The 24,597-nt window shown below is 39.4% G+C and overlaps 2 protein-coding genes across 3 annotated transcripts in view; one reads left to right on the top strand and one right to left on the bottom strand.

Moving 5' to 3' along the window:
• Positions 1–4,891, bottom strand: part of lig3 (ligase III, DNA, ATP-dependent) — a 23,082-nt gene extending 18,191 nt beyond the window's left edge. Inside the window, exons 1-4 of one of the 2 annotated variants that reach the window (XM_080434889.1) lie at positions 4,799–4,891; positions 3,107–3,672; positions 1,056–1,175; positions 332–547 (exon numbers count right to left, since the gene is read on the bottom strand). In XM_080434889.1, the coding sequence (XP_080291015.1) occupies positions 332–547; positions 1,056–1,175; positions 3,107–3,647 (877 nt within the window). In that variant the 5' untranslated portion in view covers positions 3,648–3,672; positions 4,799–4,891. Of the gene's footprint in view, positions 1–331; positions 548–1,055; positions 1,176–3,106; positions 3,673–4,793 lie in introns of both variants that reach the window. The other variant, XM_080434890.1, reaches the window with a different exon arrangement.
• A 2,964-nt stretch (positions 4,892–7,855) lies between these two features.
• Positions 7,856–23,899, top strand: tmem248 (transmembrane protein 248). Its single transcript, XM_080436352.1, has 7 exons — positions 7,856–8,202; positions 9,374–9,532; positions 10,322–10,610; positions 12,898–13,048; positions 16,839–17,022; positions 18,777–18,920; positions 22,395–23,899. The coding sequence occupies exons 1-7, from the start codon at positions 8,200–8,202 to the stop codon at positions 22,413–22,415; spliced, it is 951 nt and encodes a 316-aa protein (XP_080292478.1). The 5' UTR covers positions 7,856–8,199; the 3' UTR covers positions 22,416–23,899.
• The last annotated feature ends 698 nt before the right edge of the window (positions 23,900–24,597 follow it).

Here is a 24,597-nt window from a genome sequence, read left to right as displayed (position 1 = left end):
TATGAACTACTTAAGCCCTGTTTTATACTTTGTCACACAACATTGTCATGCAAAAGTAGCCAATCTACAACTTGAAAATGTGTTAAAATAGCTGATCTACAAGCTCACAACGTGTCGCATTGCGTTTCACTTGAAATGACAGGCCCAAAATAGGGAATGATTATTAATCAATTCTTATATTTAAAAAGTAATCAATTAAATCCCTTCACTGTTGCACCCTAATCAGGTCAGGTGATTGTGTGGCTCTGTGTGAGCACTAAACCAAGACACCAAGTCAAGCAAAGTCAATCGATCTTCCACCGCTCTTCTCTTCAGACTCCAAAACACTCACCTCCTGCAGAGCCTTTCTTTAGGAAGTGCTGGATGATCTGTGTCTTAGTGTTGTAACTGTTCTCTTCGGCCACCATGGCACACAGCTTGCGGAACTCTCGCAGCAGGCTGTCCTTGTGGCTGGCATCACACAGCTGGGCTGACAGGCTGCTGCCCTGCATGGCTGTGGCTGGAGAGGAGGAGGGAGACGGACTGCTGGAGCTGCCAGCCTTGGTAGCTGAAGATGGAGACAAGGGAATATGATGAAGTAGGGCTGGGCTACTTCAAATCAATATTTCCAAACTTTTGCCTCAGTTACAATTATGAAAATAGCAGATCTATAAGCTCACGATGCGTCGTGTTTATAGTTTAAGTGGTTAATCAGACTAATCAATTCAGTAAATTATTATTTTTTAAAGTTATTTTTTATTATTATTAAAAAATATGTTTTAAATAGTGAAAATAGCTCGAGCTTGTAGATCGCTATCTTCACTACTTTTGTGTGACACTCTTGTATGATGAAGTAGGCCCAGTAGGGCATTCATTTATGGAAAAAATTAAGTTGAAATGTGGATACAAGGTTTCTGCCCGACAGCAATGATATTCAATTATTTCCGTGTTGATTTGTTGATATATAACCAAAAAAAAAAGTGTTCTCAATACCGGTTTCGATATATTTTCGGTTAATTGGCCAGCCATAAAGGCTGACTGTATGACAAACTATAGGATGGATGTCAAAGTCTTACCAGTGAAGCCGGAGAACTTGCGTGGAGCATTGGTGGAAGGGTCAGCAGGGGGAGACATTAGACCACTGGTGTTTACCTTCTTCTTTGGACTTGGACTTGACTTGGCTTTGGCCATCAGGTCTATACCGACATGAAGAAAAAGACCACATTCTCAATTTAGTAAGGTATTATGGAGTAAAAGATTTTCAGTATCCTTTTTTTCCTAATCTTAGCTGGACTAAAAAATAATAATAAAAACTATGTTGCTATGATAGATTAGTGTTTTGTGAGCTTGCTAGTTGAAAGTGACAATTATTTGAAAAATAGGTTGTGGTTTGCAGGTATTTTCAAAACCCCAACAAAAAAAATCATTACATAAACATTTAATATTCTTTCTATTTCCTGAGACTACCCTAAGCAGTAAGCAGAGTTGGTAACACAACCGCACTCTTTACCCCCATGTTATCTAAACCAGAATGTTTCTTATCCGAGGAGGCTAAGACGATGGAGGTTGTAAAACAGATGTGCTCACTTATGAGTCAAAAATGTTTATGTAATGACCACTGTTTGTTTATTGTTCTGAAGAAGCCAAGAAGGTAATTCTTTCACCTCTGTCTGTCTGTCTATTAGCAGAATATCTCAAGCAGTTATGAACGGATTTACAAAAAAAATCTGGCCTGGGATTTTCACGCCGGTTGTCCAAAAGTGGTGTGGCAGTGGGCGTGGTCTTTCACAAAAATGCACACAACTCCTGAACATATGAACACATTACAACACCACAATACTTTTTGAGTTTCATCATGGGCCCAGGAAGATGTGATTAACTGGTCTTTCATTATCAACCTCCAGAGGGCACTGTGAGTGTCATTACCTCATGTAGGCTAATGCATCATGAAGTTATACTGACCAAAAGAAACACTGCCACTTTGGCAGAAGTCTGAGCTCTACTGAGCGCATGTTGAGGTTGCATATATTGTTGTAGTGCAGATCCAAATCCAACTATTATGCATGCAAAATTTTGCACACACATTTTTATTCCTCCCCATAAATTATCTGGTTTTTACTCAGCCTGCATGGAGGAGCGTGGCATTTTGTTTGACATCTCTCAGCGAGCAAGAGGTTTCGTCCTGGATACACATAGCCAAAATAATGGGTTTTTTTTAAAACACATTTATGTTGCATTTAAAGTTGCAATGATCTCCTTTAGTTACAAGTCCTGTGCTAAATATTCTATACTGCTTATTATTTCAAGCTAGAGCCCAAGCTCTAGATATCATAGGTCAGCAGATTTCAGCAGCCAATACTGGCATTATGCACCGATAGGAAAACCTATTTTTACAGAACATAATGCAGTAGAAGATACTTGGGGTAAGATAATTTAGAAATTGTTCTATGCGTCATGTGTGTGTGTGTGTGTGTGTTTTAAATCATTTTTTAATTCCTAGTGAAGTTTGTTTGTTTCAGTGTGCAGACATCACTTTGGAAATTAAAGTTATGTTAAATGTTAAACTGCAAAATATCCTGACATGTTTGTCAGGATGTTTGATAACCACATTTGAGGGATCATTGCAAAGAAAATAAAAATGTTTATTTGTTGTATATTCATGTGTTTTGTACCTGAAACTAGGCCTGTCACAATTATTACATAATCACCTAATCGCAATTATTTGACATAATCGTAATTATTTAGCAAAATCGTCATAATCATTTCCATGTTGAAAAATGTTCATATATTTTAAAATAGTGGAAATAGCAGATCTACAAGCTCACAACACATCGCGATGCGACGCGTTGTGAGCTTGTAGATCGGCTATTTCCACTATTAATGTTTTTTTGTTTTTTTTTAAGAATAGCGTTTTTAAATATGTCTGTCATTTCTTTGAATATTTAGGTCATTTGTCACATCTGCCCTGTGCAATTTCAAATTCTAAAATCCAAACAGGAAAGGTTATTTGTATTCATATTCCAGTGTTCAACGACAGAAACACAACTAAATCGTTGATCACAAATATTTGAGTGACAATAATAAATGGTCAGGTAAAATGGTCATAAATCGTTACAGCCAGCCCTACCTGAACAAAGTTTATTGATGAGCTCCTTGTCCTGGTCCTCCAGCTCCTCCCAGCCCTCCAAATCGGTGATGTCCTCAATCTTCTTTGTGGTCGCTCTCGCCTTATCGAACTTCTCAAAGATGCACTTGACGTGATACCACTCTTTCATCTCCCCCGCAGACTCACTGAAAGGGTTCGGCACAACCTTCGCTATGCGCACCACTTCCTTCTGGATCTTGTCCTTGCATTTCTTGCACCCCGCCGTGCCACGCTTGGCGTATTCCACGATGAACCTCTGGTCTGCCATGTTATCTCTCTGGCTTGTTGTGAAAGGCCGATGATGCCAGGAGAGCCTGAGAAGAGTGGCGTGGAGAAGACTGGGCTTTTGGCGTATGGAGGTGAAATTACAAATACCTCTAAACCGAGGTGGAGGCGGCAAGTGTGAGGAGACGGAATGAGTTCTACACAGTTTCTGAAGGAGTCGGCGCCTCACAGTTTGCTCAAGAGGTTGTAGGCCTATGCACGCAGCCTTGTTAGTGACGAATAGGATGGATCGCTGCATTCAGTGACATGAAGATCAATGTGGTCTAGGAAATAAATGAGATACAATGGTTGGAAAATATACGATATTAAATGTAATGACATTAAAGCAATATAATTACACACACAATACACAGCATATGCGCGCGCACACACACACACACACACACACACACACACACACACACACACACAGGAAACGCATCAGATAATATGATCAGGGAAGAGATAGTTCCACATTAATCATAACTTAATTAAAACCATTAAATAGAAAAAGGTTTTTCAGATCTTTATGATGAGACTGGACAATGGTAAATTCAATGGATTTGGTCAATACAATAGAAAAACAGGAGAAACCATTGAGATAAAAGTACTTTTATTTCTCTGGTGGACACCCAATACTTGGCATATTTCCGAAACTGCTTGTATATGATTAAAGTCTGATTTAACTTAGGCTTCAGTGGTGTAAAGTAACTACATAAGTACATAATTTACTCAAATACTGTATACATTTACTTAAGAGCAATTTTGAGGTATTTTTTACTTTACTGGAGTATTTCCAATGTTCAGTAATTACTCCAAGTACTTACTTCTACTCCACTACATATCAGAGGCAAATATTGTACTTTTACTCCCCTACAATTATTTGAAAACTTTAGTTGTAGATTTAACAAGCTTGTAGATTTTGATTACAAAACATAAATTAACCACTTCAGCCCTATCTACATTTCAACCATTTCAATATAGCAGATCTACAAGCTTGTAGAGCCGCTATTTTCAAAGGATTTTTATTTATACATTTTATTTGAAAACTTGTGAGATGGGACCTTCTGCATAATGGAGTACTTTTACTTTTGGTACATTTAGAATAGATACCAATACTTTTGTAATTTTACTCAAGTAAATTTTGAAATTCCAGACTTTGACTTATAACAGAATATTCCTTCATTGCAGTATTGATACTTTTACATAAGTAAAAAATGTGAGTACTTTTTCCACCACTGTCAGGCTTTATACGTGTCAAGTGTGTTAGCCCTATGCTAATTAGCCACACACACACACACATCTCATTGTGAGACAAAGGGCTTCCTCCAGGATAACTGATTGCAAATCAAGAGGTCTGGATCAATAGTAACTAAAAATGTATTTATTTCCAATGCATGTTTACTGTACCTGGGGAAATGTGTTCGTGCTAAATGATCACACAGGCATCCTCATTGTTTCTCAAACAGCCACAGCAGCAACAATGCTGACACGGGAAGTACTCTGTCTGACCGTTAGGTTCTACTTCCTGGGTTCAGGTCGGGTGGCAAACCGTGGGACTGTACTGCCACCTAGTGGGTGGTAGCGTGCTATCATTCTAAAGCAGTAGTTCTCAAGCTTTAAAATGTAATTGAATACTTTATTGATTGAACTTTATTAGAAGTTTGTAGAAAAAAAGCACATGAAGGTACAGTTCAATAGATCGATAGATAGGTCAGCTAATAGGATTTTTTTTTAAAAACAAGAAAACCATTGGCTTGTTTCCATTGGGGTTCTTTGTACTCAATTCATAGTGACATTAAATGACAGACAGATATACTCTACTATGCAGAACATCATAAAAACAGTTTAGGAAAAAGAAAAACAAGAAATATGAACAGTAAACAGGTTTTGACAGGTCTCCCCTTAAAGGGATATTTCACTTTTTAAAAAATTGGGTCATTTTATCGTCTACTCAGGCTTATGTGAGCCCCCCAGACAGTTTTTTAAGTTGCTTGATTCAGTATCTAGATATTTGATATTCATTTTATCAGACACACCCCCTTCCTATACAAACCCATTATAACTTCAAACTTCAAAAACACTGTCCTTGGTTCTGGTGACTCATCCTGCCCTCCTAGAGGGGGCCGTGTTTTTTTTATTGCTTTTTTCATTTATTTTATTTGAATGTATTTAATTCTTTTCATTTTCCAAAAAATATATAAAAAATAAATGAAAAAAGTAATACAAAAAACACAGTCTCCTCACGTATTAGAAGGACAATGTCAGTCACCAGAACCAAGGACGGTTGTTTCTAATGAATCTAACATGTTAAAAATTTAGTTTGAAGTTACAATGGGTTTGTATAGGAAGGGGGCGTGTCTGGCAAAATGAATATCAAATATCTAAGTACTGAATCAAGCAACTTAAAAACTGTCCGGGGTGCTCCCAAAAGCCTGAGTAGACGATAAGATGACCCAATTTCTTTTAAAAGTGAAATATCCCTTTAATGTAACTCTGTTACTCTATAACTCTGACAGTATACGAATGGAGCCAAATGGACCCGTTAGGGTCCATTTGGTTCCATTTGAACACTGTCAGAGTTAACTTACAGACTTGTAAGGGTCAATTTAGACCCCCCTAAAGGAACCAGTATTTGACAGATACAAAGAGGATAAACCAAGCTTTCTGTACAGCTGTAATGTTGGTGAGTTTAACGTATGATTAATACAATCAGATTATAAAAGCACTTTTCTGTTTGGAAGTGTTCATGGAATTATTCACTGTGTGTTATTTCAGGAAACAAGATTAAGTTCCTACATATTAAGTGAGAGAAATGCCAGCAGCCGTGTCAAATTGAATGATGAATGAATTCCATTCAGTTCTGTGACCTCAGTGCAGTGGAGAGGACAGTGGTACAGTGGACTGGACCTTTGGTTTAACTGTACCAACCAGGGGACAGATCTCATGGCCACAGATGTACATGTAACCCAGTTCAGCAAACTAGATTTTATGTTCTTTCTATCATGGCATTAGGACAAGTTCAACTACTTAAAAACAAACCCCCAAAAAAGTTCTGTTTGAACTATTAATACTAATAATACAACAAGCATGTAATTGTATAAACAAGTTCATATAGGTGGAACGAGTGCTCTATTTTTCAATAAGTAAAAGTAGCAATACCACAATATAGAAATACTGTTTCAGTGAAGTAAAAGGCCTGTACTCAAAAGTACAAATGTATTTGCATAACAATATACTTATAAAGTAAAAATGTAAACATAACAAATAAATATACAAGGTTTCTGACCGACATGATAGGCTATACACTGCCAGTGGATAAATGCATTTTTACAGGGTTTGACTCTGGGTCTTGAACCCAAATGCAGGCAACAGCAGGCAGAGAGATATAGTTCCATGAAAACATTTATGAAGTTGAACTCAAAATAAAAAAAGGCGCATATTTCAAGATCATTCTCATCTGCCTCTGCCAGTCACGTGGTTGTATTATGTAATACGTTGTAAACACAACGCTGTGGTACTCTGGTATCCTACGTTCATTAGAGGAAAAAAAGGAAAAGAAAAAAAGGTTTCCTACGTACATTGCGTACACCATGGCGATGGCGTACATGTGGTGAATACCTACTGTATCACAGGGAGGTTGGGGCGTATACGGCTACGGCAATGCGGGCAACCTAGAACAAAGATACCAAGGACAGGCCAGCAACGTCATAAAACAAGCTGAACTGGCCAGATTGAGCCCTTTTGCAAGTGTGTCCCAAATGACCAGTGGTGTAAAAAGTACTCAAATATTTTCATATTTATTTTCCTCATAAAGTACAAATGTAAAAAGTACAAAACAAATGTGAGTACTTTTTCCACCACTGATTATTAGTGATGTTTGTGACCTATCCTTGGTGAGTATGAACGGGGGATGTCGGCAGGGAGAGGTGAGTATAGGACCAAGATCAGTGTTGCCAGGTCCGCTTATTATAAGCGATTTTTGGCTTGTCGCTTGTAAAAACTGGTATTTGCGCGTTGCAGTTTTTTAGGCTTGTTTCTATAGTGTGACTTTGCTTATTTAGGCTTGCTTCCAATGTTTTGGTTTTATTTTATTTTTGTAATGTTTGAAGCCAATGTTCTCAAACATGTTAATGTCAAGGACCCCCAAATTAATATGTATTTGTCCTCGCCTCGGACCCCCATCATTTTGTTCTAGGGGACCCTCATACACGATTTGTGTTGTTAGAGAATCATGTTTAAAAAATATTCCACATTTTTCACATTTTCTTCCACATTTTTCTGATAATAGTAGATGCAGATCTACAAGCTCACAACACGTCGCGGTGCGAGGCGTTGTGAGCTTGTTAGATCTGCTATTTTCAAATTGCCGATCATGTGGCCAATAGTTGCTTCTTTTGGGCTTGTTTTCATAGACCTAGTTGCTTGTTTCTCTCGCTATATCTGGCAACTCTGGACCAAGCTAGATCATTGCGTTATGCAGACCTCAACTCACTGCATCCACACAGCAATAATAACACATCTGGCTTAGTTAGCGCAGTAAGAACGCTGTCATAACGCGAAAAGGATGGGAAAGAGCGACCGTGGAGAGAGCCTGTCTGTCCCCATCATCACCAACACCCGACCTTTGCTGTGTGACTGTCCTGCTTCATATCGCTGCAGCAGGAGCGACTAAAAGCTTGAGGGAAGAGACAGGCAGCAGCAAGCTAGCAGCAAGGCTAGCCTGCTAGCCTCACATACACACATAATTATTACACCCCGTCTCAACCTGCAGGCTGGCTAGCGTCCGTCGTGTGCGCAGAAAGACCAACATGGTGAGAACCGATGCTTTTTGTGATGATGATAGTGTAGCGATCTCACTTCTGACACCAGTGTAAATATCTGTGATGTAGCCTACATGTAACTATACTGTCTGTCTTCAAGACAGTCTTTATAGCCTGGTGACGTTAATGTCACTGTGGTAAATAATAAAGGGCCAAAGAAGCTGCCCTGCTGCCAACTTTAGTTAGCTGGTTAAAGTGGGATTGTGCTCTGATTAAAACTGGAGGAGACGACACAATGTGATGCTGTGATCAAACTACACAATGTGATGCTGTGATCAAACTACACAATATGATGCTGTGATCAAACTACACAATGTGATGGTGTGATCAAACTACACAATGTGATGCTATGATCAAACTACACGTTGTGTTGATAACGGACAACTGACAGCTCAACACAATGTCAAACTACCAGTCAGCTAACTGACAGCTCGACACAATGTGATACTATGAACACAGCTGACAGTTACCTGGCTCTCCATCAGGGTCATGTTGACAGCAGAGGGTAGGATGGATAGGCCTAAGTTAGTGTTACCATCACAAGCATTGCATTAAGACCTGAGGCCGATTCTACAAATGCCTTCTAAATCAGTAGTTTTCACACTTTAAATCTTTTTTTAAAATGTTCAAAAATGGCACGTGTACAAGCTCGCAGCTGCTGCGAGCTTGTAAATGATCTGCTGTTTTTGAATAGCCAAAGCTAAAATCTAAACTGACACAAATGCTTTACCGGTTTTAATGGGTTGACATTTTTATTTTATGTTGTTGTATTTGATTCCTTTATTCAGTGCTTAAATCTTTTTGTGGTATTTGTATTTTTTGCTTCCCCCATCTTGACTGTCTGCAGCCTTTCAAATTTGTATATTGTTGTAAAACACTTTTTATTTGTAATTTTGAAAGATGGCGCTTTATAATAAATAATGTTATTGTTGTTATAACAGAGCCTCACATCTTGAGACTTGAAAGCTTCTCTTGTCGACAGTCAAAGAATGTACATGTTAGAAATCTTACTTGTCCTTGCCCCTTGACAATGGCTGTCCATCCTTCAGTTCTGTTCTGTAAATCTTGCATGTCATTGTCATTATTAGCTGACCATGTTCTTTTGCCCATACTGTAAAATCCCTTTGTGGATGAGGCTGAACTAATCTGATCTGGTTTACAGGTTTACCTGTTGAATCCTTTTGAGCACCTGAGGAGTTGCATCCACAGCCGTCCACCGCTGGTCATCTTTATGGTCAGTGTCAGCGCCGTGGCCATCGCCTTCTTGACCATCGGTTATTTCTTCAAGATTAAGGAGATCAAGTCTCCAGAGTTGACGGAGGTAGGGGAGATACCTGTGTTTTATTTTAGTCTTTTTTGCCAAACTGTAGATTTGAAATTGAATGAACATTTATAGGATTATGCTTTAGTAATCACCTTGCAAAGAACAGTTCTTTGGACAAATGTGTTTGTTTATTAATAGAAGATTTAATTTGGACAACATTGCAGCCATTGTTTCAAACCCCCAATCAGTAAATTAAAAGAAGCAAGTGCAAGTTACATTGCTGTTTTCAGCAACCCAAATAATCCAACCTAAATTGGATTAAATTATTATTTAGTATTAACTGCTGTATTGTTCAAACTTCCATTGTATATCTTTAACCCATTAAGACCGGGAACGCATCTGTCATTTTTTTTATTTCTTTGGCTATTTTTGGAAAAATCACAAAAACATTTTTTTTTTGTAAAGCGAACATTTGTAACTCATATATATTCAAACTAAAGATTTGCACACATTTCCACGATAAGAAAATACAAATATAGCATATCTACAAGCTCATAGCGCGGCACTATTTTTCTATTGCCAAAGAAATAGCCAGTCTTAATGGGTTAATAACAGTGTAGTGTAGTAGATTAGTGGGGCCTGTGCTGTTGTTTTATGCATTATGTGCACTCTTATTTCGGATAGCTTGTTTGTCTCCTATAATTTGCTTCCAGGATGTTCAGTGCCGTCTGCTATCATTCGAAACCACTGCTAATGTAATAAATTACAGAGCCACACAGTATCCGATTGTTAATCGCAGTCCATTCTTCCCTCCGTCCACGTGCACTCACGCTTACACACCCTCAGGACTGGAACACCTTTCTGCTGCGCTTCAACGAGCTAGACCTTTGTGTGTCCGAGAACGAGACGCTCAAGCACAACCTTAACGAGTCCACCACATCAGAGAGCACGGTGGTGACCAGCGGCCAGGCACGTTCCAGCACCCAGGCCACCCTCTTGCTCGAGGACTCTGGTCCCATCAATATCTCAGTCCCCATCACCCTCACGCTAGATCCCCAGCGCCCGTTCGGGGGATACTCCCGCAACATCACCCATCTTTATGCCACCGTGCTGGGGCAGCAGGTTGGTCTCACTGGTAAGTTGTCCTCTACACCAGGGCTGTCCCGATTACAAAGTTAAGTTGACGATTCATTCATTTATTCCTGCGTTACCCAGAATTCCATTTGTTTTCACCGGAAGACGGAAGCGTTTCAAAAAGCGTTCTTTTAATTGTTTTATACTATCTGTGGATCGTTTCTCTTAGCCAGTGGAGCTTTAGTTACCGTGAGCTGTGTTTTCTTTTTCTGTTGTTTTTCGATCTTCAAATGCTACAATCTCTTAAAAACAGCGTGAGATTCCTTTTTGTTATTAGCGCGGTAGTTCCTGGCCAAACAGGAAACCGGTGTGGTAGTTCCTGGCCAAACAGGAAACCGGTGCATTTCCTTTTCCGTTTTCCGGCCGGATGACGTCATTTTCGCGGGAAAGGCTCACCGAGACACATTTTCAATAGAAATTATAATAGAAAAGGCTTTCGGGGGTGAAATTCATGGAGTGGGTGTTGTGAAACATTTGCCACTCACAAAATATATACAATTTAACTTTAGTTTTGTTGAAAAAGTTACCTAGTATTACTTTAAGGCTTCATAATACAAAAAAATACTTAAATATACAAAGAAATTATACAAAAATAATTGCGATTATCTCAAATAATAGCGATTAGACGATGTGTAATAATTGTGACTGGCCTACTCTACACTGCAGTTTTCACTTGATACATTTCAGCTTTCACTGGCGTTGGAAAAAGAAATGGAGTGTCCTCTATTAATTCCAACTATAATTGTGATTGGCTGGCTTTAATAGATCTAAGCATTATTGAGTGTTAGAATATTCATGAAGTTACAGCCTCCATCAAGCGATGAATTAACATCATCCATCATCATGCCTCTCTGTAAATGATCTATACCTACGTTTCCCCCCCTTTTGTATAGAGGTAATTCAGTCCTTTTACAGGAGTGTGTCCTTTTATTAATGGGTTTCAAGTTACCTCTTTGCATGATGACTTGAACTGAACACGGTCAGCAAACAGAGGCAGCATTGTGTCATTTTGGCTGGTTCCGTGTGTGTCCTCCTATAATCCTGTAGGTTCCAAAATGCAGAGCAAAGCACCCTAAAAGGGGATACAGTTGAAGTTCAGCATTTTATACAGTATGTTACTCCTATACCCTTGGAAACTTTGGTCAGTGTTTTTGAACTTTGTCTCTTATAACAAGAGAACAGTATGTGTCTACTAGTGTTTGATGTCACATGGAAGTACAGCCTGGGCTCCCGGTCGGTGGATGGATTTTAAGGATGTAGTGCTTTGGCACTTTTTTCATCCCTCTAAGGACTAAACGTTACTCTTATCGACCACCCGATATGGTTAAAATGTGTCTTTTGTGGTGTTTAAAAATATTTTCTATTTTTGTCAAAGGAGACAGACAAGTAGCTAGAGAAGTGCTTTGGAGAGACTACAAGTGGGCGGTGAAAAATGTCAAATTCAGTGTTTGTGTACTGGTGCCTGGTGGATGTGTCATACAGTTTTTGGAAGAAGGGAAACTATTATTTTGGAGGAAATAGCCCTGTGGCTGTCCATCTTGAACCATTTGGCTAGATTCTGGCTAGCTAAGTTATGTGATGTGCCCTGGACATGCCTCATCTAATAAAATCTGATCATTTCTAAACAACCCAAAGGGCATAAACAAGGCCTGGTTTTGTGTAGCCTATAGGTTTCCTAAAAAGTAAAGTGTTATTTCAAAGCACAACTCATTAAGATGATGGGGGGTTGTAAAGTTATTCGCTTTACATGTGTCACATTCTGATGGCAGTGAAACTGTATCATGCTGGTGTGCTAGAGTGACATACTTTCTTTGACTAAAGGTCAAATAGATCTGAATAGCCACAGGATTATTTTATATTTGAACAGTGGCCACCCAGGGCCAGCCCATGTTACGAAAGACCGGTTTCGTAGAGTAAAGAAATGATGACAAAAGAGTAAAGACATCTGAAATGCATGAACATCTCGATGGTATTAACCCATTGATACCTGGAACGCATCTGTGTCACTTTAGATTTCTTTAGGCTATTCAAAAATAGCAGATATACAAGCTCATAGCGCGGCACCGAGTGCCGCGCTATGAACTTGTAGATCTGCTATTTTTGAAAATTCGAGGAAAAAAAAATTGGGTTTTTCTTTCAAATTTTTTTTTGGATTTAGAAGACCTTTCTAGAATCTTCTCAGGTCTTAAAGGGTTAAGACGGAAATAGTCTGGAATAACTAATAAAGGGGAAATATTTAAATTGCAGAAAAACTACAATGCTTGTATTTGTTCTGTGTTTTTCCGCAGGCCGGGGTGCTCATGAGGAAATGAACATCACTTTCACCCTACCAGTGTCTTGGAGTTCTGATGACTGCGTATTGCACGGCCACTGTGAGCAGGTGGTGTTCAGCACTTGCATGACCATCACAGCGGCAAGCAATATCTTCCCTGTCACAGTGTGAGTTGGACTGCTTCCCTGACTCACAGGGGACTTTTGATTTTTCAGCTGAAAGTCATTTTATTTCGCCTGTATCCTGGCTGTGCTTCTGTTCCCTTCTAATGACCTACAGTAGTATTGACTATTTACACCACCCAGTACAGTTCTACTTCATTTGAGAAACAGTACTAAAAAACCCAATCCTCTTCATTTGTATTTTATTTTTATCTGCAACATGGCAAACAGCCTGATTATTCTCAGAAACCAGAGGGTTTTGTTCAAGTAAAAATATCCACTGTGTGCGAAGTGAATCAGGCCACACAAGTTCATATCTGTGAACTTTACTGATCTGAATGTTCTGTGTTAGGCTTATACTTGCGTGCCAGTGCTGTGTATCAAAAAGATACTAGATCTACAGTACAAGCTCACAATGCTTTGCGGTGTGAGATGCTTTGTGAGCTTGTTGATTGGCTATTTTTGATGTAGTACTCAATGTGAAACCAAGCATAACGAAGGCATTAGTGGTGCTGTGGTAGTCCACATTCAGCTAGCCCTTCCAATCAGTCACTGCATCTGCGTTGGCAGCAGTGTCCCTTTGCTAAAATGCTTTTTTTAAACTCAAGGATGTCCCATATGCTTCTCCAAGAGCATCTGCATAACCAACATACCATTTGGTGCATTGACTTTGCCTGCGGCAGTGCAGTAATACTTTGCTTTCAGATTAGAAATTGCTGCTAAATTAGCTGTCAGATTAGCTGTCATACATTGCTGGCTACTTTGACAAACCCATATCGAGTTGAGAAAAGTAATGGTCTCTCACATCTGATCTCACGCAGTGAGATCAGATGTGAGAGACCATTTACACAACTTACAAGCATACTCTTTTGTAGCTGATGGAATTTACAGTAGCTGACTACCTACAAGTGCTCTGCCAATGACTTGCAATGGATGTGTTGCGGCACTACTGCATCTTCTGAAATAGGAATAGCTTAAAGGTGCAGTAAGTGATATTATAAGTGTTAAAAACAAAAAGCTATATAGTCTGATAGTAATCATACCTATAGAGTGTTTGTTCAGTAACAAGGGTCTCCCTGTCTCTCCAGCTCTTTAATAATGTAACTGAAAAATGTGTACTTTCTCCTGGTGTAAATTGTCAATCCACCTGAAAATGTACTTTCCGTTTACTAAAGAGCTGTAGAGATGTAACTTCAGACTCCTGTTACTGGCCAAACACTTCACAGCAATGAAAATAAAATCACTTACCCTACCTTTAATTTGTGAGTGAGCTTTGCCTAAAGCTGATGTTTGCTTTATGTACCTGAGCAATTTTTGAGAATGTGGACCATGAACTAGAAGAGGCTTTTTTACAAAATGCATGGATTCAGGAAGTATTCATGTATTAACTGCATCTATCTATAGTTATGGTGTCCTCCAGGCCTGGAGGTTCGTCATTTTAGGGGCAAGGCCACTTGGCCTTTGCTGTTGTCCATTTTTTGAGGGCACAAATTCCAAATGCCAGGGCAGGAAGGCCATCAAATAAAACAAGATTTTAGTCCATTGAAATAATTAATTGAATTTAAGGGTTAAGGATGATTTTAAATGTAATATGTAGACTATCTGCAGTGAAATAAATACATTATGGTATTTACAATATGATCCATGCTCAGCCTTGCACCAATCAGAGTCACTGGTTTGGTTTAAAGATGGGGACTCAGGGGAGTTAAGAATTCAGAATCTCAACAAAAGACACTGGTGTCTACATGACAAGAAAGAGGCACTGGTGTCTACATATTGACAAGAAAGAGACAGAGGAGAAAGTGATACAGTCAGCTGGGGCATTAAGGCCACTGTGGCCTCAGGGTATGCCATTTTTTTAGGGGCACAAGGCCAAACTGCGGGGCAACGACGGCCATCCTCTCATTCACTTATTTGTTCTGCATCACATTTTGCAGTACTTTTTTTTCTCCATATACCATGGATTACCACTGAAAGTTTAGTTCAATGGCAATATAGAAATGTAAGTTCAGCACAAAATATTGGGAAGTAATTTCCCTCTGATTTTAGAAACATTTCATGGGGCAACTTTGACCTTTGCCCTCGTATAATAATTCACTCAATGATGAAACATACTAAACTATGTTTAGACAGGATTCTAGTGCATCTTTGGACACAATTTTAAAAGGCTGCTGGCAGATCTACAAGCTCAAAATGCATCGCTTCGTGCCTCGTTGCGAGCTTGTAGATCTGCTACTTTTGATACTTTTGTGTGACACTGTAGTATGATCAAGTAGGGCGTTAATTTATGAAAATAAAAAAATAAAAGTTAAAATATGGAGATAAGAGGTTTCTGCCTGACAGCAACGATATACAAACTTCACAGTTAAAAAGCAGCAGCGTGGGGAACAAGACAAGACCCAAGCTGGGTGCGCCAGACAGCCAGATATGGACACATCCGTATGCCACAGATTAACTAGGCTGGCACATCATAAATTGTCTTTTTTTAATAGACTGCTTGCAAGTCTTTTGATTTGTTGCAGGGCAATATTAATTTCAATGAGAAACGGTGCTATCACTTATGTGCACATTACAACAGTGCTGATTGCTTCTCCTGCCCTAGAAATGTTCAAAAGCAAACTCAGAGTTCTTATAGAAAGTTTGAGATTGATGTAAAACAAATGTTTATTTCATGACAACCTGTCAATTTAGATTTGAACCACTTTAACCATTATTTTATACAAAAAAATAGCAGATATACAAGTTTATTTGACAAACTGATGCATATTCATTTTAGTTAAATGCATGTCGTGCATCATTGTTCCATCTGTTCAGGTTTTTGGTTAATAGCAGTTAAAATGGTAAATGTTGCATTTATATAGAGCAATTTACAATGTGCGTTACATTCACAGTTCACGCACTGATGGCAGAGGCAACCATACAAGGCACGAAACCTGCTCATTGGGCTTCTAGGGGTTCAGTGCCTTGCTCAAGGACACTTTTAAACACGCAGCCAAGGAGCAACCAGGAACCTTGTGATTCCTAAGCGGCCACTGCTGCCCCAGTTCAAACACATGGAAGGTTTTAGTGCCCTTTGGCCCTTTTGAATAAGCCTCACTCATTTGGATATCGTTGATGTCGCCTGTCAGGCAGAAACCTCTTATCTCCATATTCCAACTTTGTGTGTTTTTTCGTAAATTAACGCCCTACTTGATCATACAACAGCGTCACACAAAAGCATCAAAACCGCGTTTCTAGCTTGTAGATCTGCTACTTATGAGGTTTCCACCCGACAGTGACCGTTATACTGTATGGTGTTTATCCGAAACAAGTCACGCAACGTTTGGATGCTTACCCAAATTAGCCTAAGCCTTGTTGATGGTTCTGTGAATCTACAGGTGTTGCACACTTTGGGTGTAATTTCCTTTAATGGTGTGGTGTGAACTGTATTTAGCAGTATAGTAATAATTATAGTATAGTAATTTAGTGAGCAACAAGCTCACAAAACTATACTCTACACAGTAAAGCATTGTAGTTGGTACGAAAATAGAAGAGTTGGTCGGAAAATGGGATATCTGTAAGCTCACAACTACTGGACTGTATAGCAATCTAGTTGGTCCGAAAATTGCAAATCTCCAAACTATGCTGCAAAATAGCAGAATTGGTACCAAAATAGCTAGATCTTAAAGCTCACACAACGTGTCGCATCACGATGCGATGTGAGCTTGTAGATCACTTTGATACACAATTTTGGTACAAATGAGTATAAAAGAACAAATCAGGCTATAGGTACTGATGTGTGTATTGTGGTTTGCAGGCAGCCGCCCCACTGTGTTCCTGAGACGTACACCAATGCCACATCCTGGTACAAGCTGTTCACCACGGCTCGTGACTCAGACACGAGATACAGCCAGGACTACAATCCCTTCTGGTGTTACAAAGGAGCCATCGGCAAGGTGTACCACGCACTCAATCCCAAGCTCACTGTCATCGTTCCAGATGTGAGTGGACACCTCATGTTCTCTGTCTAGTTGGCTGTGTGGAGCAGTCTCTTGATTATGGGTCTTTGACTAGCCTTTGTTCTACAGTATGTATTAGGTCTGGTATCTGACCTGCTCTGACCTTTCTCCTGTGTTTCTTGATCATTCTGTTCTTACTGGACTCTAGATGAGTCATCCTGTGTCTCAGTTTAACGATAGCAAAAGTTCACTCATTGTTTTCTAAACAGTTATGGGAAAACCAATTTCCCATAACCGCCCTTCTTTCTTTTCTTTGCAATAAAGACCTCCAGAAAACAGAGGGGAGAGACATTTAGTTTATTTTAGTATAGTTTATTTTAACATGTCTTCCGAGATAACTTGACCTAATTTGGTGGGGGGAAAAAATCTGCATCAGTAACATTTGTAGTATTTGCCCCTCTGAAGGGAATAATAATGATTATTAATTAGACCTATTTTATTCCATGGGGGAAATTTGTGGGGTGGGGGAGCAGTTAGGGGTTAAATGTCTTGCTCAGGGACACCTCGACACATTGCCGGTCCGGGAATTGAACCTGGTACCTTCTACTTTTTAGGCAGGCTCTCTACTTATTTATGGCCGCCACATGTGTTGTTTAGAGGACCCTCAGACACACACACACACACACACACACACACACACACACACACACACACACACACACACACACACACACACACACACACACACACACACACACACACACCCCCACACACACACACACACACACACACACACACACACACACACACACACACACACACACCCTGACAGATAGAAAGCATCAATGACAGGCCACTTAATTGTTCACATTGAAGGTGGGAGAATATGAACAGCTAAAGGCTGCATCACAATCATTCATCATTTAAAAAGCGCCACACAGACCTGAATGAAGCACACACACACACGCAAGCGCAAATGCACACACGCACACGCGCAAGCACAAACGCACGCACACACACACGGTGGGACTGTTGAATTTTATGTACCCCCGTCTCTCTCTCTCTGTTCTGCACACACTTTGACTGGCAAAGAGCTCTTGAACTTGAACCATGAACTTGTAGCAGGTTAGACTAATTTCACGTCGTTCTCATTATCCCATGTTTTTGCAGCTTAAAGTGTTGCCATCACACAGCTATACGTGCAGAGGAAGACAGGGCTGTAGTTTCACAGACAAACCGATTATTTTCCAGGAACTGATCTAATCTAAGAAGAGAGCCAAAATGACGTGATTACATTGCAGGTCAGGTGGAAGTGTACGGTGTGGTATGTGGTCAAAATATTGCAGCACCCACTTGATTTGACATTTGGTTAGTTTTTTATATTTATTTTATTGTTTTTATTATATTATTCATTTTTCAAAACACATGCTATAACAGGGGTAGTGGCGTGGGCTGCACAGTTGGCTCTTGCACAATTTGGCCCACGGCCCACCTATTGGCGATCCATGGTCCGGGGGCTGCTAACAGAGCCAGCAACAAATGATTACCGTATATTTGATTCTACCATGAGGCACACTGAGACAGCTTTTGTCATTTGCTTTTCAGTTACCTCTACTCATCTTTAAGATTTTCTAAAATGCATAATAATTAACCCTATTTTTGTCTCAAGTGGTACTTTTCTTTTTTTAAAGACTCAATTGTATTTCAAATACTGTTGAGTGTTAATTACAAAGGAAGAAATAGGTCAGTATTGTTTTGTGATAAAAGTAGCTTTTGCTTCTTCTTTTTTTTACCAGGATGACCGCTCGCTCATCAACTTGCACCTGATGCATACCAGCTACTTCCTGTTTGTCATGGTCATCACTATGTTCTGCTATGCAGTCATCAAGGGCCGACCAGGCAAAGTCCGGCAAGCCAGCCCCGACTTCTGCACTGAGAAGGTACAGCAAACACCTGCAATAACATGTGTAATACGACACCGCGCAGCAAGCTCTCTGTCACGTTTGATCACAGCCGCAGTAAAGCAAGGCAGCCCAGGCCAGTTCCGAGAGTAACCATGTTAAATCCCCATCTTGATGAGCTATGGCCTTCTGACCGAATCTGGCCAACCAGCTGTCTGTTCGACAAACAAAGTATTGTATTATGAAATTGTATTATGAATCAACAATCTATGATGCCAGCTACAGATGGCTCAATTTTCAAAAGAAAATAGTTTGTGAATTTGGGCTTTCATAGAGATTGACCTGTGTTTTAAAGTGCATTAATACATGAAAGTAGACAAATTGAGCAAGATGTACTGTATGTTACAATGTCTGCACCATTGCTTTATTCATCTAACAATATCTAATATAACATACTGGAAGTTGTTGTTATTATTAATTCATCTAACAATATATTCTAATATAACATACTGGAAGGTGTTATTATTGTTAGGCGAAAATAGGCAAACGTTTGACAAAAACAGCAGATCTACAAGCTCACAACGAGTCGGTCGGCTATTTTCGGTGAAGAGATTTGGTCTAGAGGGGGGAAAAGGAGGAGACTGAGAATAGACCCCTGGGGGACTACGGTCAACAAAGTATATAGGGTTTAAGTGGTTACGTTTACATTAGTCCAATATCAGTCTTTTTTTTTGTTACAAAAATGTTTGATTTTATTACAATTTTATCTTTTTTTCTCACATTCGTTCCACTGCATGGGTTCTGTTCTGCAGCAGTGATATTAAGACACATACTAAATTCTATTGCAGCCAAATACAGATGGCTACACATCCTCAGCTCATCGCTCGTTAATACATACTTGCTGTTAATACATTACCTGCCAAATACTCACTCATGCAATGCAATCCTCACTAATTACTATAGTTTAAGGCCATTAGTTGATTCAATGCAATCCTCACTAATTACTATAGTTTAAGGCCAGTAGTTGTAAATAGGGCCAACAGAGCTTGTGTATTTTAAGATAGGTTAGAGGGGAACCTTGGCGATTTTCCCATTATCGAGCGGACATTCCGCATGCCTGATAGCGTGAAACGAATGACGTCAACAGTGGGTATTCTTTTGCCGCACTATATTATTGAGCTTCTCACAACAGAAAAATGGAATTCCCTATAACTCCGGATCCTTGTGTCTGGAAGTTGAACCCAGCTCAACTTCACTTTGTATCTTTTGTAGCAGCTACAAACGTCGGATGTTGCTTTGTATCTTCATGTCGCTGGCTTCCATTGAAAATGAATGGCAGCATGTATCTTTGTATCTGCCCGTGTGAACGCAGCATTAGGAACTGGAAGCGCCACGGCAAAATGCGCGCGCAAACAATCAAACCCACCACAAAAAAAACCCCAACTAAAACACATATGGACTCGCAACGGGAGACCTGAGAGAGAAGAAAAAGACGGGGGGAGTAGTCAAAGGAAAGGTGAAAGATAACGGCACAAAGCCAAACCACCGCAGAGATGCCTGGCAACCGGTGGTAAAAATGGAGAGTAAAGGGAGAAGGGGGGTGGGGAGGGGGGACTAAAAGCACTAGGCACGGCTGACAGACATCTAAAGCCTCTGATTTATACTTTGTGTTTCGCCCCGAAAGTAGCAGATGTACAAGTCAGGGGGCAACATCAAGGGAGGGGGTAGGGGGGGGGGGCAAAAAGGAGTAGACAAGAGAATCAAATTGATTAATCAAATCAAACGAAATAATTTTCTTTGTACTTTACCTACGTGACCATGATGCAACCTATGGTTTGTCGACTAGGGTTCGTGATGAAAGCGCCTGCTGAATGCCTGAATTGTAAATTGTGAATGGAATACTGATGCCTATGTTTTACACATCCTTGTCCAATCAGTGCTCACCTTATCCATAGTAACCTGCTTAGGAAACCTGAGCAGAATTCTGAAAGTGGGAAGTAAGACCGGCATTGGCATTAAGTACCCTTCACAAAGTGCAGAGCATGGACCACCCTAGTCACTGCTAGTGAGGGGACTCTGGCCCACTCCATTACAGCCTGCAGGCATTAAGCAGTCGGAAGTTAAATCAGACTCATTTATCACACGTGTCATTGCAATACTCCAGTGTTCCCACTTTCATGGCCATTTTCACTCTCATCTAATAGCGCTTGTGTTGTTTAACCACTTACAACCGGGCATCCCTATTTTGGGCATGTCATTATAGGCAAACATTTTTTTACATTTTAACAATTTTTACTTTCCCTCACAATGTTTGAAGGCTTGAACTTGTACTTGTGTGCATTCATTTAACCTCTGTTAGTGCAAAATTACACTTTGGTAAATGTTTGGGTTGTGTAATGTATATATATATATCTTCAATAACTGCTCCACTGATTAAAAATGATAAAACAGTCTTCCCATTGACTTGCATTGCTTGGTGAAACACACTTGTGTACTTTTAGCACTCAACGAATGCAAACAAAGCAGATTCTGCCAATGTGTAACATTACAAAACCTGACTGACACTGCAATGCTTTTCAATTCCAATTTTATTATTTGAATTAGGAAGACGATTCGGATCAATGTGTTTGTTATTGTGTAAGAAATGACAATAGTACCTAAAAAATGCTGCGTCAGATTTTGTAATTGTATACATTGGGCATAATACGCTTTGTTTGTGTTTTTGTTTTTGAACTAAAAGGGTGTTTCACTGTGCAATGTAACTCAATGGGGAGACCATTTTGGATTATAATTTTTTTATCAATGCAGCAACTATTGAAGATATCAATATTTGGAGTACATCATGGCAAGAGTAACCGCAGAACCCAAATCTTTACCAAAGTGTAATGTTGTTGTCCCTGCCAGGAAGATACCAGAAAATACAAAAAACGCCACACATCATTTTAACCACTAGATGGCGCACTAAGCTAGGTTTTCCCAGACAATATCACAGTCTCTGTTGCAAAAGAGTGGCTCAGGTGTCATTTTGTGTTGGTGTCAGTGGTGGAAAGTAACTAAGTACATCTACTTAAGTACTGTACTACATCTCGGTGTCAAATATTGTACTTTTTACTCCACTACAATTATTAGAGCATTTTAGTTACTAGTTACTTTGTAGATTTGGATTATTACAAAATATACATTAACCACTTCAGCCCCGTTTAAACTTTGGTTATTCTAAAATAGCCGATCTACAAGCTCACCTGTGAAACCTGTGAAATGGGACATTCAAGGGTATTCATGGGTATATGGGTAATAGTACCCATAATGGGTACTATCACTTTTGGTATATACTTTTACTAAAGTAAATTTAGAATTCTGGACTTTTACTTGTAACAAGAGTATTTCTACATGGCAGTATTGATACTTTTATTGAAGTAAAAAATGTGAGTACTTTTACCACCACTGGTTGGGGCGTACCGCCTGCAGTCATCTGTCTTGTTGAGTGATGAACCCGTCTCTCTTGTCTTTCAGGCGGCCTTGTCAGAGGGTTAGAGAGAGAGACATCACAGCACCGTGTCCGAACTGAACTGTAAACATGGACAGAATGGAAAGAAAAATACATACCAGTTGCCTAGCAAAAGCCTGGAAATACAATAAGGGGCTCAAGACGCTCTGTGAATGCAGTTTCCTTGCAATGTTGGAGTTCTCCAACCAAAGATATCCAAGTGCCTGTATGTATGGTGTAAATATTTATAGGAACTCTGAAATTCACTACTTTTTCCCCCTCTTTTTTTTTCTTTTGCCTGAGTCCCTCTGTGCCATTGATCTCAGAACATGCAGTATATCGAAAACCCAGATGCAAAGAAGTGCACAGTCATTTTGTTATAAGTCAGTGGGCCTCATTTATCATTCATGATAAGAAAAAAACCCTTTGTACATAAGAACTTTTTGTTCATCAAGTTGGACCTATTTGGATTAGAGTGTCGTTTTCAGTTTTTGAAGACTGTATGAAGATGTTTCAACTCGAGTGAATAAAGCGTGAACATGTTTGATTTAATGTTTGTTTGATTAATCAAACATGTTTGAACCTTTAGATTAATGAAACATTCGATTCTAAAGGCTGAATATATGGGCACCTATTTGAATATAATAATATGAACGATTTGCATAACAATGATGAGCTTAATAACATTGCATTTCATGCATAATGCAATGCTCTACTGTATATGTGCATTTGGTATTTATCTTCCTTAAGAAAGATACAATTGTTTCTGTACACAACAACTAAATTCTAATTCAATAAGAATTTTGAAAGCCTATTTAGACGATCCCCATGTGCTCAAATTGAATGATTTGGCCGTTGAATTATTATCATAATCTTTGAACAGGCATTTTCCAAAGTTTTAGCAAAACTGCAAATGAATGTGTCCTGCATGTTTGAATGTGATATTCACTGAAACATTTGCACAGTTTAATTAAATATCACTAGCCCTGTGCAATTCTTTTTCGTTTCTTTGTTTCTTTCATCTTTTGGTGTTTGATTTTAAGCGGCTGCAATGTTTGCATTGGTCTTCATTCAAACAACCTTGCAAGTTTTACTATCCAGGAGACTAAACAGTCAACTCTGAGTTAATTTTTAGCATGACTGCTCTAGACCCATACATAATGCGAGCAACAAACCGAAAGATAAATGAGGTCTATCGTCTCAGTTTCACCCTGTACTCTGACATCTGACCAAGCCCATTTTAAGGGCAATATCCTTTGCCTAATTTCCTATGTCCAGTGGTGGAAATACTTTTGCTTCTTTGGATGTGGTCACACTGATTTTTTTATCCTCTCCCTCAGTGTCTTCATCATTCATCCACTGCTTAATTTTGCTTGCTGCCAAAGCCCCACAGCAGTTTGTCTCAAGAAATTATAGGCTGGCCTTTTGGCTCCTAGCGTTATAAAATGTGCTATAGATCTTATTTTTCCAGCACCTGGAGGAAGCAGCATATGCTTTCATCTTTCCCTGAATGGACTGAATTGTTGGGGGGGGGGGGAAGAAAAGCTAGAATTGAGGCTTTTCTTTCTGATATTAAGTGGCCAGTTCCTTTTTGTTCAACTGTCCCATTTTCTCATTTTCCAATAATGTTTAGCCTCTTGCTTGAAATCAAACTTGTGATCTCCTTGTCATTATAATGCTGTGAATGTCAAATTACCTTTGATTTATAGAAGTTTAGGACATCTTCATTTTAAGCAAATCAATATAATTTGCACATGTTTTTACATGTGTATGTAAATAGTCATACTAAAATGTGTGCACCTCTTGATTTTTGCTGATTTACTGTTGTTGTAATACGACAATGTAATTATTTTTGGATCGTCTGTCTCCGATCCATAAACGGTACTGTATGTAGTATTCTATGAACATGAATAACAACTTATTTTATAGTCTTAACAAAACCTGATATAAGTGGCCTGCCCTAAACATTTATGAGGGTGGGCTAGAGTGAGTGAGTGCTTACTGAAGCGTGAAAAAAAATCTGTATTGGTGAAAGGCGGCCTTGGACAGTAGTTTAATGAAATGCTTAAGACTCCAAAACAAAAGCTAAGCATCTTTCACTGCAGTGGTATTCCATCAGTCATGGGATTTTCACACTTAAGTCGGTGGAGCTTATGCAACATAATTTAGCTGAGCAGGGCATAAAGATTAAACAACCTCAAAAGTTTGACCGCATGAATTGTCCATCCA

Source organism: Gymnoscopelus braueri, assembly GCF_963280865.1.
Source record: "Gymnoscopelus braueri genome assembly, chromosome: 8".
Classification (NCBI taxonomy): Eukaryota; Metazoa; Chordata; class Actinopteri; order Myctophiformes; family Myctophidae; genus Gymnoscopelus; species Gymnoscopelus braueri.
The sequence above is the reverse complement of the archived record's forward strand: the minus strand, read 5'-3'. Positions and strand labels throughout refer to the sequence as shown.

What these genes read in the sequence shown, in the direction of transcription:
- tmem248 (XM_080436352.1), top strand. An exon ending in AGTCTCCAGAGTTGACGGAG is followed by an intron (nt 9,533 to 10,321) that starts GTAGGGGAGATA and finishes ACACACCCTCAG; the next exon opens with GACTGGAACACCTTTCTGCT. An exon ending in GCAGCAGGTTGGTCTCACTG is followed by an intron (nt 10,611 to 12,897) that starts GTAAGTTGTCCT and finishes GTTTTTCCGCAG; the next exon opens with GCCGGGGTGCTCATGAGGAA.